Source organism: Centruroides sculpturatus, unplaced genomic scaffold, assembly GCF_000671375.1.
Source record: "Centruroides sculpturatus isolate CEXI.00-Female unplaced genomic scaffold, Cexi_2.0 scaffold938, whole genome shotgun sequence".
In the NCBI taxonomy this organism is placed as follows: Eukaryota; Metazoa; Arthropoda; class Arachnida; order Scorpiones; family Buthidae; genus Centruroides; species Centruroides sculpturatus.
This window is the reverse complement of record NW_019385371.1, coordinates 90,547-110,193: the sequence shown is the minus strand read 5'-3', so window position 1 is coordinate 110,193 and position 19,647 is coordinate 90,547. Positions and strand designations below refer to the sequence as shown.

At 31.9% G+C, this 19,647-nt stretch overlaps 1 protein-coding gene across 8 annotated transcripts in view; it reads right to left on the bottom strand.

Moving 5' to 3' along the window:
• Positions 1–242: 242 nt before the first annotated feature.
• LOC111638255 (tRNA-splicing endonuclease subunit Sen2-like) overlaps positions 243–19,647 on the bottom strand; it is a 47,306-nt gene continuing 27,901 nt past the window's right edge. For 4 of the 8 annotated variants that reach the window (XM_023383925.1, XM_023383927.1, XM_023383926.1 and 1 more), the window contains 7 exons: positions 13,284–13,360; positions 13,111–13,207; positions 9,536–9,589; positions 6,916–7,057; positions 629–768; positions 463–543; positions 243–386 (listed from right to left, as the gene is read on the bottom strand). In XM_023383925.1, coding sequence (XP_023239693.1) covers positions 336–386; positions 463–543; positions 629–768; positions 6,916–7,057; positions 9,536–9,589; positions 13,111–13,207; positions 13,284–13,360 — 642 coding nt within the window. In that variant the 3' untranslated portion in view covers positions 243–335. Of the gene's footprint in view, positions 387–462; positions 544–628; positions 769–4,797; positions 4,833–6,915; positions 7,058–9,535; positions 9,590–13,110; positions 13,208–13,283; positions 13,361–17,670; positions 17,788–19,647 lie in introns of those variants that run through there. The other 4 variants (XM_023383929.1, XM_023383928.1, XM_023383930.1 and 1 more) reach the window with 2 other exon arrangements.

The window sequence follows — 19,647 nt, the reverse complement described above, 5'->3', positions numbered from 1 at the left end:
TTAAAAGTTCACTAATAATTTGAAGAGTTTGATTATTTAAGGATTAAAATAATTTTTCTGCAATAATTACAAAATATTCCATACTTTTGTTCAGGGGTAGTATATTGTACTTAGGTAGGTAATTAGTGTACAGTTAAGATGAATTTAAAAAGAAATAAAAAGCCAGTCTGTTTCATACAAATTTTAAAGTTAAGCTTAAACTGATTCAAAACAAAATTTTTCAACAGTAGTGTGTTCACTTATTTAAATGAAGCTGTACAGAAAATTTAAGTATTTTATTTATTCAAAAGAATGTTATAATATGTAATATATAATTTACAAAATATTCAAATCAACTAATTGTCTTCTCTTTCTTCAGAGGGTATCCACCTTCTTAATAGAACTTCCTGAAAATATTTTTAAAATAAATTCATATCACAATTAAATGTACAGAAAAGAAAATTCTATCATAAACATTTATACCTGTATATTAAATGTTGGAATACAAGAAGGATCTAACAGATCTGTATCTTTGTTTTTCATTACATAACATAATAGTGTGTCCTGTTAGAGATGAATTTAACAATATAAGTTTTTAATAAGAGTTCATTAGGATCAAATGAAAATTAAATTTTAAGGTAATATTTACTTTAGCTACATGTTCATTAACTCTGTTTAAAGAAAGTAATTCCAACCATGTTAAAGACTGCTCGTTAAAATCTGATGATACTTCGCGTACAACAACACAATAGGTGGAATGATAAAATGCTGGACCATCTTTGTACAAAACTATAAAGAAAAATCAATAATTAAACTGTAAAGAAACAAATTTTCACAAATACACACACACACACACCCACCATATTTTGATTTTAAGTGCCACTTTACTGTTAAATTTTTCTGTTAAAAATTAAAATAAAAAAAAAATTATAAGTCTAGTTTTTAAAGAATTTATTATAAAGAAAACTAAATTGTTGTTTCTTTTCTTCATAACAGTCAAATAGACTAGTTCTGACACCACCTTTGGGAATATAGTAATGAGACTGAATTTAAGGCCCCCAAAAAAGCAATCTGATATGTCTCTCATTCCTGTCTTTGTTTAGTTGCAAAAATTCAGCTTTCAAGTATTATTACTTTATTCCACTATTTATGGTTGGCCTTATGGTTGCTTGTTGCTCTCCAAAAACTGAAGTGTGTCAAAGAATATCCCAAATTTAAGATGTACCTCAACTTTTTTCTTAAATTCAAAGTAATGTTATAATATTTATTATTAGATGTGTCTTTTTTATACTATATGAATATATAAGTGAGAAATAGAGATTTTTTTACAAGCTAGTGTTCATTCAAGACTTTATTTTTGTGTGTTAAGCCAACTGTTTTAAAACAACTTTCATATGGATTAACTGTTTCATTTCAATATGTTCAATTACTTTAGTAATTATAGAGTCTGTTTTCTTTGATTTATGATAATTAGCATTCTATTATGAACAGAATTATTGTATTTATTTTTTGAATTTTAGAAATAATAGTATTTTCAAACCAAAACATTTTTTAATGAAGGATCAGGTATAACAAGACACCATGGTGATATTTCTGTGAATGCAAAGACTTAATTTGTAAATTTAGGTGTAGTTTTCAAAGTTTCAGACAAATGACAATATTCTTTTCATGTACTTTACATTATTGAATGTTTTTGACAAATGACTTTATTCATATGGCATTTTTCCTAGCAAGCACTAAGAACAACTTATGTTATAATTTTCTGATCAAATTAATAGTTATATACTAACTAATCAAGAAATAACCAGACAATGAGTACAGCAGTTCAAAGGTAATTTGCATAGCAATGCAACTTGATAGGAATTGAGAGGTATAGATTAGGTAAATGGTAGCACAGCCATGTCAATAGTTTTCATGATCCTATAATAGAATGCAAGTGTCTAAANATTTGGCCATGAAAAAGCATTAGCAAACTTGACAATGCCACACACACAAACACACTATCTTTTCACTTATGATTGTGCACCTCAACACCTTTCATTTACACACTCCACAAGAAACTTGTAAATGTCATCTGTCAAAGAACAATTCAAATATTCTAGAGGGTATAGATTAGGTAAATGGTAGCACAGCCATGTCAATAGTTTTCATGATCCTATAATAGAATGCAAGTGTCTAAACTAGAGCAATGTGCTGTAATAAGGTTCCTAACTGAAGAAGGAACTGGAGACATGACAAATATGTACTAACAACACACACCCACGGGAAGGCCATAAGACACATCTTTGTGAGCTGAAGAAAGGCAGATGATTTTGATTCAACTAGCAGTATGGGGGTGCTGTCCTCATTTGGCTCTGTGCCCATCCTGAAACTTTTTTTATATGCAAACTCATGTGACTCTGGGATGGTACAATAAATGCCTCAATGGCCAGGGCAATTATGTATAAATTAAAATGAACTCCTTACCTTTTATTGTAATTAGATGGTTATTTATTGATCACACTTATACATTAGTCATTAAATAATAGTCAAGAGAGAATTTTTTGTCATTTAACTTTATTTCTTCATTTTATCTTTTTTATTTTCTCTAATATTAGTTTAATTTTTAAAGTTTTATGAATGTAGGGTGATCCTGTCAAATGTCCCTACTTATAAACTGTCCTGTAAAATTGATATATTGTGAAGATCGCGAATACCGTTAACAAAGAGACACAATTTTTACAATATAAAGGTCTTTTATTCGCGTACAGAGTACAGGAAATATTTTTAAGATGCCAGCTATTATCTCTATCCCTGGACAATATATCTTAATATTAACAACATAGACTCAACAAACAAAATTAAATAATTCGACAATTCCTTACTTTTAATAACTATTCTACTAATAAACTATACACTCAAATCTTAGGGCTAAACTTACGGCTAATGATTATATACTAAAAGTGAAAACTAGATTTTAGACAAGACAGAAACTAAGAGATAAAGGTGAAAGACAAAGGAAGTTGGGTACCCAAATGTTTCCGGCGTGTTTCACGGGGAATGAAAAGTTCTTTCCGACGGACTTTCTGATTTCACTAGACACTTTAGAACGAATGAAAGCAACCTTCCCAGTATTCGTTCTCCTCCGTTTTCTTTTCTCTTCCTAAAGTTCGTTCTGGTTTCCACTCGGTTCCAATACCTCCAAGAGCTTGCTTCACACGTCCTTTTCCGTCTCGTACTCTCTACCAGAATGCCCTCCTGTACCCCTTTTTACCCTGAGGGTCACACCTTCCCCTTTGTTTCACAGGGGTCCCCCGCTGTTCCACCGTTAAACAAAAAAGGGAAGAAACTTCCAGAAAGACAATAGAAAAGGAAGACAAAGGAAAATATATAAAGAAAATATGAATTATAACTATACAATTATGGCTTGTAGCCACAATATGAATAAATCATTTGATACTTCACTGAACAAATGCAACCTGTTAGAACAAATTTTCAATTAATAACATATTTTTATTTTGTCATCCATAAAAAATTTATAATAAAAAAAAATTGTTGTTGTTGCTGATATTTCTGATCAAGATCAACAAAGCTCAGATGATGATGATACTTTGTAAAAAAAAAATGTGCTTGCTTAACTACAATTAATATTAACACGTAATATAGTACTTTTAATTGTCACTGTTTGCTAATTATTGATTGCTTTACTAAACATATTTCTCTTAGTAATGAAAAAGAAAAGTATACTTTTGTTAACTTTTGGAGCCTAACCCTTGGGTGTGTGTCCTTTGTTTTGTATAGCATGGATTTGCATAACATGACACTTTTTCAGAACATAACTAGTGTTATATGAGGGATACCTGTATGTAATAAAAATATATTGGGTTGATGCAAAATTTTTTGAAATTGGAGTTTTATAATAACAACATTTATTTCAAAAACGAAAAATAGTTTGTTCAAGAAAATAATTGCCATTACATTCAAGCACCATCTTCATTGAGTGGGTAAGTCATGGATTCCTGCTGAATAAAACTCTGGCTGTTTTGGCTCAAAGAACTCTGCAAATGTAATTTCCATCTCCTCCTCATCAGCAAACTGCTTTCCATCCAAGAAGTGTTGCATGGAGCAGAAGAGATGATAGTCAGATGGTGCTATATGGGGGGGTCAGGCAGAACCTCCCAGCTGAGATTGATTGAACAACTTTTGTCAGGTCAACCTTGACATGTGTGGTCTTGTTGCATTGTCAAGATAAAAGTATGCAATGTTCATATGTGAACTATGATAAAATGGTCACAACAAAGTGTTTTGCTCTTTTCTTGCATAGTCAGGAGTGAGTTGACTTCCACCATCTGGACATCATCCAATAAGGACAGAGACCTTCCTGAGCAAGGCTTATCCTTGACTTTATATTGCCCAGCTTTAAATTTATTGAATGAACCAATAGTAGATTATATACTTGGGGATGACATTCTTACCAAATGATTGCACCATATAGTAATAAGATTCAGCTGCTTTTACACCAAATTGAAAATTGTTAAGTGCACATGTGCAAATTTGGCCATGAAAAAGCATTAGCAAACTTGACAATGCCACACACACAAACACACTATCTTTTCACTTATGATTGTGCACCTCACCACCTTTCATTTACACACTCCACAAGAAACTTGTAAATGTCATCTGTCAAAGAACAATTCAAATATTCTAGAGGGGTATAGAAAATTCCAGAAACTTTTGCATCAACCCAATGCATTAAACACACAAATGATTATACATAGAAGAAAAAGAAATTATTGATTTATTGATATATTAGTTAATAGAACTTTTGCAATTTCATACTTTTGATCCCCAAATTCCAATCTTTATACTTTTTTCTAGGATAAATAGATAAAATACAATATAATCATTTTAAATTATCATGATCAATAAAAACATATAATATTTTTTAGAAATTATCTGAATTTTCAAAAAATAATAAAAACACACACAATTTTTATATTATTTGATATATTGTGTGTATGATTAATACATCAAGTTATTGTAATTGAAGTACCTTTATTTAGCAGTTCAAATGCAACTATATTTGGAATGAAAACATTTCAAAATATGTGGAAGACATTTCCATAAAAAATAAATTTGTACCAAAACTCACCACTATGACACTTTTGGCATTGAGCATTATCCTCTGCACCTTACAGATGCAGAGTATAATGCTCAATGTTGTCCCTATTCTGAAGGTGAATAAACAGTGTGTTCCACAGCCAACAATAATTGATTTTCTGTGATGATTTTCTCTTGTAAGATAATATGTGAAGGTGTTCCATCTTGTAAGAAAGTGGTTGGTTGGCTCCAAGCATTTTGCTGTTGCAGTTGGATATAACAAAAGTGTGAGAATCTCTTGGTATCTTTGGGCAGTCACAGAGCATGTCACAGGCCCATTGGAACTAGCTTGTTCAAAAAAGAGTAGTTCAAGAAAATGTGACTATGAATCCATGCCACACTAATTTTAAGCAAGTGCAGTGGAATCTGTTGGAAAACATGAGGGTTATCTGCAGCCAAAATGCAACAGTTGTGGGTGTTTGCTGTTCTACCAAGGTAAAAATCTGCCTCATTGGTCCATGTAATATTCCATGGCTAGGACATGTCCATCTCCATTCTGACAAGAAAAGTAAATGCACAGATCAGTCTAGTTTTCCTATTGGTAGCAAAAAATTGCTGGTTGTGGGCAGTTTGACACAGGTAACAATGCACCAACTTTCTCAGTACCTTTGACACTATGCCATAGGATACATCCAACTGTCATGACACTGCTCATGCACTAATGGAGCCTGCAACAGTATTCATTGACTGTTCAAAAGCAGCTGTAATAACATCTTCACAACTTGAGAAGTGGTAAGTTTGCATCCTCAATCAGATCAAACTTTCATATTACTAGTTTCCTTAAATTAATTGCTCATTCTCCTAAGAGTTTGTGGAATCAGTGGTCCTCTGTGTAAATTTATAAAGTGCAGTTGAAGCACTACTATTGCATTCATAAAACAGCTTCACAAAAAATGTTTTTGTAAGGCAATGATCATCTTAGTTGATAAGAATGTGATACTGAGCAGTTGTGGTCACTTTTATATCCAGAACTTGGCTGAAACATGTTATTTATGCAAAGGAAACTGCTTTTTCATTGCTTACGGCACCAAATACACCAAATACATAGTAGTGAATTTTGGAACTAATTTTTCTTTTTACAGAAACATCTTCCACTTCTTGAAATGCAATCATACCAGATTTGGTTGAATTTACACTGCTAAATATCTCCTGATAGTATTGAATAGGAATACTTTAATTACAATCAGTCAAAATATATAGCATTTTATTACTATATACTATAAATGTTTGATGCAATCTGTGAAAAGGTAAATTTTGATGCAGAGCAAAAAAAATGATCTAAACATGGTCAAAATTGTTAATTTTTAGGTATCAATGCCAAATGTTTCTAGTAACGTTTGATAACATTTTAAGCCTTAAATGCCATCTTATATACTACTATTATTTTGTAGAATAAGATGCACTCAAATAATCAATACCTTTTTATAGATCACATCATACATTATGTTTTATTACAATATAATATAAATATTCAAATTTTAAACTAATAAATTTAATAAATACATAAAAATATAAATACGACTTTAACAAAGGTAAAACCTTGCTTTTGTCATTCTTTTCGGATGCTTTAGCTGATTTTACATCTTTTTGTGAAGGCAGTAGCTTCAAAAGGAAGGTCATCTCAGTAACTTTGTGTGAATTGTTTAAGAACTGCTGATGGTGTAAATGGCGAAAAGAATGACAAAAGCAAGGTTTTACCTTTGTTAAAGTCATATTTATATTTTTATGTATTTATTAAATGTAAATAATGCCAGTTATGTATTTCTATTATTTTTTTACTTAATAAATTTAATTTACCAAAATCTGTTCCATATTTCAATCCAGATTTGACTATCCAGCCTTTGCTACGAAAATAATGATAAGCAATGTATTTACATGGAAATCTTCCATCTAATGCCAACCAACAAAACTTTTTCCACATTTCAGAAATACTTAATTCCTGTAATAAACAATTATTAACTAATAATGACTTAACATATAATAATAAAATTTCCTATGAAATGGAAATTTTATTATTACAAAAAAAGAAAATGGAAACTGTAACATATTTTGTTACTAGTTTTCATTTTCTTTTTAAATTATGCTTCTCAATGAATTCAAATCTTATCTATTTTAGTTTAATATGAATTATAGTAAGCTATTAAGAGCTAATTAGATGAAAATTATTAATTTAAATATATGGACATAGCATTTAAATACAAGTAGATTTAATTCTATTATAGAGTAGATAACAACATTCATGACATATATTTTCAAGTGTTTTCCACTATTGCTAATATGATATGATAACACTTTACAAATACAACAACTTTCTTTTGTTTCACAACATAATCATTGCGTTAAATGCTCACTGTTGATCATGGAAGTCCTTTTTCAAGGTACAAGTAATGGAGATTAAATCATCCCCCTAAAAAGCATGGACATTGGTTTATTTGAAATGATAAATCATCTATGGTGCATGCAGTTGTAACCAATAAAATAATGTTCCATTTTTAAAAAAATTACATTGTAATTACATTATCTTATCAAATTTATTAAATTTAAAACCTGAGGATGATCAATTAAGATTATCAAGAGCATTTGTTTACATACTTGAAAAAAACCTATCTTTGAGTACAATTCTGGTCTCATTTCTTTCCAACAAATGTTTTCAGTTCCTTTAATAAGCCTGTATCAAGTCTGTCACATTGTTACTTCATTTTCAATATTTAAAAAATATTAGAACACACATTATCGCTCGAGTGAACATTCCAATATAAAACATTGACATTTAGAATCTTTGACAGACCTGAAGCAGGCTTATCAAAGGAGCTGAAAATGATTGTCGAAGAGAAAAGCAAAACCAGAATTATACTCAAAGGTGTGTTTTTTCAAGTTCTCATTAGAAGATATCATCAGACTTTTTCATAGATACATTATTTATTACACTTAACATTTGATATAAATACTCAACTCTGAATGTATGGATATTGACATTATTGTATTGACAAAGACATGGATTCATGTCTTAAACTCACCTTCAGATTTTAATGGTTATCATATGGAGTGAACTGACTGAGTGGCATGTAATCAATACAGAATTTTTTTTAATTTTCTATAAATTAATTAAGGTATACATTGATTCCAGGAATTCTTTTTTTAATGAAAATTATGCTTTTTTTTTAGTCTTTATATGACAACATTAGCATTATTATTATTATACGAATGTATTAAAAAATGAAAATTATGAAATAAATTCAATAGTTCATTACTACAAATATATGGAATAGTTTCACTATATACTGTACTGCCTGCTTAATATAGTGAGCAATTATTAACTATTGAACTATTAATTAATTATTAAAAGTGTTACATATTGTAATGTAACACTTTTAAAAACCAAATTTGATTTTATTCTAATTTCATTTGAAACAAACTTAAAGGAAAACTTTTATGTAATTCTCTCTCTATTATATAATCATTTAACTTAAATTCTTTATTCAATAAACACTCAGATACAAGTTTGTAATCATCCCAATAACAGCTTAAATCACTGAGAAATAATCTTACAGAGCATGATTACAATATAAGGAGAGGACAGGGTTGAATAGATTTATCCAGAATAGTGCAATCCGAAGGTTCAATTGTTGAATGGGAAGAAGCTAAGGTTATAAAACTGGTGCACTCACTGACATTAGCAATGTGTTTGGAAAAGATGGAGATATGTAGTAGTAGTCTTTCAGGGAAGTGTTTGAACTATAAGGATGCCACAATTCTTCCCATGGCATGGAAACACATCGTCAAGAATTTATTAGAATCTAATCCATAATGCTCATTCAATGTGAAATTGATATTATGAATGCAATTTTTTCCTTTTTGTTTCATTTATCTTTATCATTTCCTGTTTTATTATTTTGTTACTGTAATCCATATGCCAATATTGTATTATTTATATATTTATTTTGAAATAAAATGACAATATATTCGAATGTCTTTACAATTTTAAATATGTTCTTACATGTTCTATGTGATAAGGAACGTTTGTCAAGGTTTCAGAATTTAAAACCTGATGATGGTCTGTTGAGCAGGTTGGAAATGTTAGTTGATGTAATAAATTGTTTCTCAATGATTTAAGGTGTTATTGTGATGATTGCAATTCTTTATTCATTTTAATTGAAATTAAGCAATTCAAAGTTTGAGTTTAATTCTCTAAATTGCTTTTATATCTCTTACATTTTCCATATAGCACTTAAATCACACCACCTCTAGTGTGTCATATCTTGTAATTTGGGGACTATTTCAAAAATAAATTCACAAAAATTATAAATCTTTGGATCTATAAAACTTTCATGTCATTAAAATGTTATAGGCTTTCTCATAATATATTTTTTCAATTAAAAGTATTTTAATATAACTATGATAATATATAAAAACAAACCTTATTACTTTCTTTTACAATTAAGCAACCTAATCCATATGATAAAAAAAATGCCTGAAAAAAATTTTATTTCATTATAATTTTAAAATTTATAATAATAATTTTACATTTTTAAAATTAGTAATCAGGGGAAAAAATTTAGGATAATTAAAATTAAATTACAAATTAAAATTTGACTAGAAAATTTACTTTGTGAGAATATATATTAGTTATTTAAAATACAATCATTGACAAAAAAGTTACATACCAAGAAGGGGGTATTTGAATCAAATAAAACTGTATTAGTGCAAATGTAATGATAATGATAAGTGATTAACATAGAAAAAAGCAATATTTCCTTGAAGAACAACAGTACAATTTAAAGTAACATTTTGTATCTTTTAGGATTTCCTCTTGCTTGCATACAGATAGCATTTTGGTCAGCCTAGAGGCATACATACACCATATACAGTGGAACCCCGGTTAACGAATGTCCTGGTTAATGACCAAATTGGTTAACAAACTTTTATTTTGCAAAAATTTTGTCTTGGATAACGAACGTAACGGTATTTTGTGTCAAATTTTAGTTGGTGTTAGGCATGCGCGAATTAAGCATTGCTTTTCCGAGTGTTTGTGCTATACTTCTTTTTTCAGTTTTGTGATTTATATATTTAATCAATATGGCATCAAAGAAAGAAAATAGTCATAGTGGCAATAGAAAACGACAATGCAATATAAACGACAATGCGCTATGGCATTTGAGAAAAATTTTGATTAAAAGAGTAAGACAATCAACTTTAGATCAATTTCTTGTTCCTTACGGAAAGAGTTTGTTTGTTTGTTAAGTTATGGCAACGCAACACTTGGGCGATCTGCCTAGGGGGAATGCCTTCTGGGAGGTGTTTTTAAGGGAAACAGGCCCCTATTTAGGCGTTACAAACGTGGAGAAAACCCGGAAAACTCAACGTGGCCAGCCCATCTGAGCGAGGTGCGAACCCACGAACGAACTCCCCATGTTCAAGGTACGAAGACCACTTAGCCACTGGCTAGTTTTTTTATTGAAAGAGACTTTGACTCGAAGAATCTTCCGATGAAGTGCTACCCGTTACTTTTTTGGAGGGATTCCCCTTCTAAGCATTAAGGTTCATATATCTCCACTTTTCTGCTACCAACTACAACAAACGAAGATATGTACAGTGCTATTTTATTAAACATAGTTTATATGTTTGTTGCTGTAATGATAGATACTACGTTCTCCTACATTTTCATCAAAGAAAATTACTGTATATTACAAATAAAATGACAAAAATTTCGGAGACTAGAATGGATTAATTGCATTTGCATTAATTTCTATGGGAAAAATTGCTTCGGTTAACAAACAATTCAGTTAACGAACAGAGTTGCGGAACGGATTAAGTTTGTTAACCAGGGTTCCACTGTACTGTCTGGTAATACATTTCCCACAGATGTTGAAACTGCTACTCCAGATCCCTCAAACTTATAGATGGCTGAATCTAGCAACCTATCTGATAATACAAATGCACAATAAATGACAAATCTGAACATTGGCAGGCCAAGGAAATGTGATGCGGCAAACATTTCTGAGAAATCCTGTGTGCAGCCAAGCATTAGCTTGCTGGAAAATGGGTGTTTACAGCCCTGTCAGGAAATGCAACACATGGAGGCATAGGATTTCCTGAAAGTAGCACTGTGCTGTCTATGTGTTCCTGTACATATGAGAGGGGTCCTCTCATCCCTAGTAGTGATACAGAAACACATAGACAGCACAGTGCTACTTTCAGGAAATCCTATGCCTCCATGTGTTGCATTTCATGACAGGGCTGTAAACACCCATTTTCCAGCAAGCTACTGCTTGGCTACACACAGGATTTCTCAGAAATGTTTGCCAAATAACATTTCCTTGGCCTGCCCAGTGTTCAGATTTGTCACTCATCAAGCATTTGTAGTATCAGATAGGTTACTAGATTCAGCCATCTATAAGTTTAAGGTGTGTTGGTGTGGAGAGGACTGTCATTTGAGAAGGGTCCTCTCCAGACCAACACACCAGTAGCAGGGCAATGTACTGCTCAACAGTAAAGGTAGGATTGAAGCACTCACCAGTAATCTTCCACAGAAATCTTCCTGAGGGAAGCAGGGTGGCTATTCACCCTGCTTCCCTCATCCTGAAAATGTGGCCTTTCTCAAACTCCATCAGTTCTATGAATGTCTTTGACTGCATTAAACAGGTATAATAGAACCATCACAAAGTGTTTAATTACATACAGTCGACCCCCGTATAAGATCATTGATTATTCCGTTTTATATGAATTCCATGTTGTACGAGTCACTTAGATTTTACAAATACGTGTACCGGGCTGTGAACGGCTCACGTATTTGTAAAATTTAAGTGACTTGTACAACATGGAATTCATATAAAACGGAATAATCAATGATCTTATACGGGGGTCGACTGTATAACACAAAATTAAACCAAATTGTAATGTTGATATTTATCAACAAACAAACATTTTCAACAGATTTTAGCTATCATTATCAGATTAATCCCCAGTGTTCAAAAATATACCATAACATTAAACGTTGATCTTTAAATGATGGCAAAGCACCATCTGATTTATTGTTGCTTTAGTGATGTGGAAAAATTAAAAAAAACCTCAACCTAAATAATCATGCTATATTTTGGAAATATTAATTATGAATTACAAATAAATTTGGCACTAGACTGCATTAACCGTCAATAGTTATACAATAGGCTTATATATATTGGAAGAGGAGATCGGACCGAAGGTCCAGGTAGCATAACTGGCAACACGTCCACACGGTAAGCAGGAATTGTGGGTTCGAGTCCTACTTTGGGCCGATTCTCTTCTTCCAGTTTATTATAAATTAATTAATTAAATATTATAATTATTAAATTTATTACAAGATGGCACCTAATGCCTCCTCTGGTGCCAAATTTATTTGTAATTTATAATTAATATTTCCAAAATATAGCCACAATTATTTACGGCAATTATGGGTGTCTATTTGCTAAGCATCAGGTTTCAGTAGATGTTTATATTGAATATTTGGACTTCAACCTACATCAGGCCTAGAGATCTTTATTTGATGTCCTATTTTAATTTTTCTTTATCGTTACAGCAACAACCAATCAGACAATGCTTCACCATCATTTAAATATCAATGTTCAATGGCATGTTTTATTTTTGAACATTGGGCTTAACCTGACAATGATAGCTAAAAGCTATTGAAAACATTTGTTTATTGGTAAATATTCCACATTTTTCTACTGAAATTTAGCTTAATTGTGTGTCACTAAACAGTTATTCAAAAACCTCCAAACAACATAAAGACTGAAATTTCTGAACACAGTCTCTGTGAGCCTTTATAAGGATACTGGAGTAGCAATTTTAAGAAACTCTGGTGGCATTACCTATCTTGCAATTGAACCATAGATATAATTGTTTATGTACCTGCTTTGAGATAGTTGTATGACAAGTTTTGCTGAAATCAGACAATTCTGACTGGGTGCATAACTTTACTTGTCAATGAATGTAATTAATAAATAAAGAAAATACCTCTTCAAACATCAGATACAATGTTTCATACTGATTTTTAGAACTTAAACTTGTCTCCTGACAGTGTTGTTGACATTCACCATCCTCATTAATTTCACTGTAAGTATTTTTTAATTAAATAAAACAAACAACATTAAATGAAATCATTCAGTTTTTGTCATAAAACATCTTACTCAAAATTAGATAAGCTTCTTCTTTTGTCTGAAAATTCAGGTATATCTTTTGATAAGTATCCTATGCCAAAGTTTCCCTATTATTTAAAATTATATTTAAAGGATCTTTTCAAATAAATTTAAAAAATTATTTGTAAAAACATTAATAAATTATTTTAAAATAAAAGTTCAATATTAATTTAAGCAAGTATTATTTTTATCATGTAAATTATTTCTATAGAAACCCTCAAAAAATTATGAAATTATAATCCTTTTTAAATTAATTTGAATTTCTTAGAACATCTATGATCTAAAAATATTGGTACTATAATATTAATATGCAGATTATGGGTGCAAAATGTTTCCTACTTCTTGCAAAGAAAAACAGAACCAAAACTGAAACTAATTTGAAGTATCAAAAATAATATTTTCTTCTTTCCACCAACAACATTTAAGAAATCAACAAACATTTTCAGTCTGATTTATAAGCTAACATCAGGTCTAAAGTCAAATACAACATAATTTGACTTTAGACCTGATGTTGGTCTATAAATCATGCTGAAAACATCTGTCAATTTATTAAATTTTTTTGGTGGAAAGAAAAAAAGGATCATTTTTAATATTCTTTCTTGTTTGTATATTAATATTTTAATTTTTGTAAAAGTTTCCCAATATGTAAATTAATTCAAAATGTTTGATTATTAAACAGAATTCATAAAATAATACTTCCATAATATATTAAAAAAAATACATGCAAATTTGCAGTTGAGAGGATGAAGAGATAAAGGGTCAGACTTAATAACGATTTTACTTGTTATTAGCATTTACAATTTTTTATAAAACCCACCCTACCATCAAAATTAAGTTGTTGCCATTTTATAATAATTAAAAATATAAACTTTTTAATAATAAAATATCATAACAGATGGCACCACTAAATGTCGCTGGGAAAGTTAAGCAACTTGTTGATGGATTTTTTTCAGTGCATTTATAATAGATAAATTTATAAAAGAAATATAGAATTTTTAAATTAATAATAGTAAATTTAATGTAGCCTATAACATAAGCAATAAGCAAAAGAAACAAATTTAATGAGAAACTAATGTTTTCTACTGCTTTTAGCAATCATTGTCAGGTTACAAATTGTTTAAAAAAGAACATACAAATTGAACATAAATTTTTAAGTGTGGAACTGGCATCTGATTGGATAGTGAAGTAAGCATGAATTTGGATCTTTACCAATTAAAAATTCTTTTAGAGAATTTCAAAATAAGATCTCTACACTTGCAAAAGTGTCAGTTGTGGCTCCTGGTTTCGTGTGCTTTTTCGTATGTTATTCTCGGAATACCATTTTAGTTTACACATCCGTGGAAAGAGCTCTTCAGCCCAGTTCGTATGGTATATTAATTATATAATTTTCTTAATTAGGGTGGGAGCTAAAGGGTTTTAAATTTTGCAATTTTCAGTAGGCTCTTGCGGGAAGGGGGATAAATCGGAAGGGGCACAGATTTGGGGGCAGTATTTACTATATCATTTTGTATTAGAGTGTAAATTTGGGGTAGATTGATGTATTTTTAACGGTGATATAAGCGTTTTATTCTATAACATTACCAGTTATGGAAATTTTCAAAAGTAACGAACTTTTAACAGTTTTGGTTAACGGTTTTTTTTTGTTTGTTCATTTAATTTAAATAATAATAAAACTTTAGTTAAATATTTATTGATCTCATTATATAAATATTTTAGATTTTAAGGATTTTTTTTTTTTCGGGATTTTAGTATTATATTTCAGTTCTCGGGTCATATCTTGTAGGGTTCTTTGGTTTTTGTTTTGGTTTGTCTTTTATTCTTTGGTTTTCTCGGGCTCGAGCTCTTTTCACTGGGTTATTGTTCGAGGTGCTCATCGACAGTATGGACAATATCAGGAGTGAAATGGAATCTAACGATCCCAGGGTTGTTTTAGCACCCTTTGATGACGGTGACATCAATTCTTCGCAGACACGAATTATTTTGGCTGAAACACAAAACGACCGGGGGGAGCCAGCTGAGGAGGAAATGATTAGGGACAGTGCAATCTTACTTGATCGTGTACTTGACCTCTGTCCAGGGAACACTAACTCAAGTATCAAAGTCAACCAAAGATTGGAATTGAGGAAATGTGCAAGAAAATTATATGGTTATCTGCACGAAATGTATGGAATAATTAAAGAAATCAGGAAAAATAAAAGAGGATCCACAGAGACACAAATGCCTAATATCCCACAGAAAACTTATGCGCAAATAGTGAAAACTACTAATAACTCAAGTTCTACAACCAAAATAATATCAAAATCTCTCTCATCTAAGATTAACAATGAGGACACAGGTGGAACACACGCTGTTCTTGTTTATCCTTCTCAAAAGGCTCAAGAAGAGCACACTGACATAAATAACATTGTGAATACGATTATGACAGAGGTAAACCCAGCTAATATTGGCAAAAAATTAAAGGAGTCAGGAAGATAAGGAATAAAGGAGCTTGCTTTAGGGTTGGTAGCTACAAAGACGGAGAGAAATTATTGAAAGCAATCAAAAAGATTCCATCCACTAAAGAAAAAATTAGATGCCACATAGCTGAAGGATGGAAACCACAAATAATTCTTCTTAATGTCCCAGAATCTGTTGAAAATGACAGTCTTTTAGAAATGGTATACAATCAAAATGACATTTGGCAAGAACTCAGTAAGGAAGAATTTTTAGAAACATGTAGAATCAGCACTATAATTACCAGAGGAAATATAAGAGAAAATTGTCATCATGTGGTAATATCAGTCTCACCCTATATTAGAAATTTACTAATCAAACACAAATATCTTTCATTGGCATGGGCAAACATTAAACTAGATGACTTTATACCAATTATTAGGTGCTTTCAATGCGCCAGCTTCAACCATATGGCAAAGGACTGTACCGAGAAAGCCCACTGCAGTCATTGCACGAAAGAACATAAATTCAATGAATGCAATGAAAAACAAAAAACACCGTGTTGCATTAATTGCATGAAGTATAATAGGGAGCAACCTGCAACAAAAAAAGTCCCGACAAATCATAATGCGTATAACAAAATATGTTTTACATTACAAAAATTGAAAGCTCAGAAAATTAAACAAACAGACTATGGGATCTAATGCTACTGGTAATCTAACAGGGACACCATATTTACACAGTGTACAAGGGACTACATATCAACATGCTGATATCACTGTTATTCAAATTAATGCGGAGAAATGTAAAGCAGCCTCTTCCCTTCTGATTAAGACAGTTGCAGAAAAGAAAGCGGATGTGATAATTATACAGGAGCCGTATACTTTAGATGGTGGCATTGTTCGGTTTGGTAACTGGAAAACATTCCCTCCCAAAGGCCTTTTCACGACACTGAAAATGGGGATTCTAGCTCCAAATAAATACTTAAACATGGACTTCTGCCCTTTACTCAGTTTGGATTATATTACCACGGTCCAGATTTCTCACAAGAATAAAATATCGTACATTACTTCGGTGTACAGCTCGCCATATGCAGAGATACAGGATCTTCTGATTAAATTAGACGACATCAGCAAACATATTAAGAATTCACCCTGGATTATAGCCAGTGATTGCAATGCAAAGTCGCCATTGTGGTTTAGCCCGATTGAAGATGTACGGGGCAGGAAACTCATAGACTTCTTATCCAGCCACAACATGGTTTCTTGCAATACCAGTAATTTACCAAATTTTCTTTATGCACAGAGGAGAAAGTTGGGTGGACATTTGTGCTGCAAACAGTTACGCTCTTAAATATATTGATAAATGCGAAACTGTAGAAGATATAACAGCCAGTGACCATAGATACATTATTTGGAAGCTCATTAACACTCCAGCACTAAAGACTGACAACAGCCTTAAAGGTTTTACAGACTGGAATACTTTCAAAATATACTTTAGCACTTTTTGGGCCTCCAAACAGATATACAACATGGACGTGGACTCATTAGCCGAGCATCTTAACTACTGTATTATTGAATCTTACCATCTTTCCACACATTATAAACAGATTACTAGGAATAACGTTCATTGGTGGAATAATGATCTTTCGGATCTTAGAAGGAAAACACGTAAGCTTCAAAAGAAATATCGGACAGAGACTGACCCGGAGGAAAAATCTGTGAAGAGAAGAGAATACTTGCAATGTTTTAATAATTATAAGACAAACATAAATAAAGCCCGGAGCCAAGCTTGGCATAAGTTCTGCACGCTAGCTAGCAAAACAAACGTGTGGAGTGAACCCTACTACGTAGTGTGTAAAAAGAGAGCAAGGGCAGAATATCCAGCTAACATTCTTAAATCGGATGGCACTTATACTACAGATTATACGGAAACGGTCAATTACCTTCTTGATACACACTTTCCTAATGATGATGAAGAAGACGATAACCATATTCAAGCAAATATTAGAAGAAATGCATCAGTTCTTCCGGACACAGAGGAGGATAGACCTTTTACATTCCTAGAAATAAGAAAAGCTATAAAATCAGTTAAAAATAGAAAAGTGCCAGGGCCAGATGGCATAACCCTGGAAATGTTAAAACAAGCATTCAACGCTGTGCCGGTGGCTCTTTCATATATATATAACAAATGCTTTGAAGAAGGATGTTTTCCGAGAATTTGGAAAGAGGCAGCAATTAAATTTATACCGAAACCCAGGATAACTGGCCGTTTTAAACCAACTCAGTATAGACCAATTAGTCTCTTATCTGTACCCGGCAAGGTACTGGATGGTTTAATTATTGAGAGAATAAACTTCCACTTATATAATGATAATTGGATGCACAAAGAGCAGTACGGATTTACTAAACAGTGTTCCACCTATCATGCGTTATATAGACTTATTACTTTTATTAAAGAAGCATGGACTCGTAATGAACATGTGTTGATAGTTACCATAGATTACAGAAATGCTTTCAATACTTTATGGTGGCTAGCGCTTTTTCATCAGCTTCGACAGGCCGGATGTCCGAAAAATCTATTTACCATCCTTAAGAGTTATTTAACAGAGAGAACAGCAGGAGTATACCATCAAAGAGGAAATGTCATACGCTCTATTTTTAGAGGTTGCCCACAGGGGTCAAGGTCGGGCCCTGGGCTTTGGAACATTGCAACAACCTCCTTAAATTGAACGAACATAACGAAGATAATTGGAGACTACAAAGCTACGCGAATGACACTGTGCTCATGATTTCACATAGGTATGGAAAAAGACTACAAGAGAAAGCAAACATGATACTGCATAAAATATACAATTGGAGCAAACAGAATAAACTTGACATCAATTATGATAAGTGTGAGAATATGGTTCTCTCAAAAGGAAAACAACTTCAAAAGGCTTTCAAAATAACCATTAATGGAAATAGGATTAAAAATGTTAACGTGATGAAATATTTAGGCGTAATGATTGATTGTAGCTTAACCTGGACTAAACATTTAGATTACATCGCAAGTAAAATAAGCAAAACAATGAATGCCATGTTAAGTATTGCTTACAAGGAGTGGGGCCTCAGTGGGAAAGCAATTACAATGCTAAATAAAGCATGCATCGAACCAGCTATTTTATATGATGCTCCGTTTTGGGGTGAAAAAATTGACAATATTAACTTCAAACGTAAGATTCAATCCATACAACGACCGATACTCATCAGAATGTGTAGAGCATATAGGACAACGTCCAACGCGGCATTGCAAGTATTAGCAGGGTGTACTCCATTATACCTGAAAGTTAAAATGCTAACATGGACATGGACATTCAACAATATACAGATTACAAAAGAAGGCCTCAACAATCTTACGAAGTATGCGGATATCGGTTGCCTCCCTAATCTGGATTATAATTTTTTACAGACCTTTGTCAATAATGGAATAATCAAAGAGAAATCTAAATACGTTCACCCAACAAATAACTACAAGGCTGACATCACTGATATTAATGCAGAACCATACCCTACTAACTTTATCTTTACGGATGGTTCCAAAAACAACAGAAATGTAGGAGCATCTTTTATTCATTTTAAACATGGCAATGCAAACTTCAAACATGAAGCCGGCTTTAAACTAGCCAGCTATTGCTCTGTTCCTGATGCCGAATTGTACGCTATATTTCAAGCTATCTCTTACATTTACACATTGAAAGACTACAAAGGACATCTACGTATATGTACGGATAGCCAAACCTCACTTCGTCGTATCAACAGTGACTATTTTGATTGCGATATGATAAATAACATCCGGAATAAGTTGAAGAATATACACAACTATAAAATCAGCTTCGCTTGGGTTAAAGGCCACAGCGGGGTGCAGGGAAATGAAGAAGCAG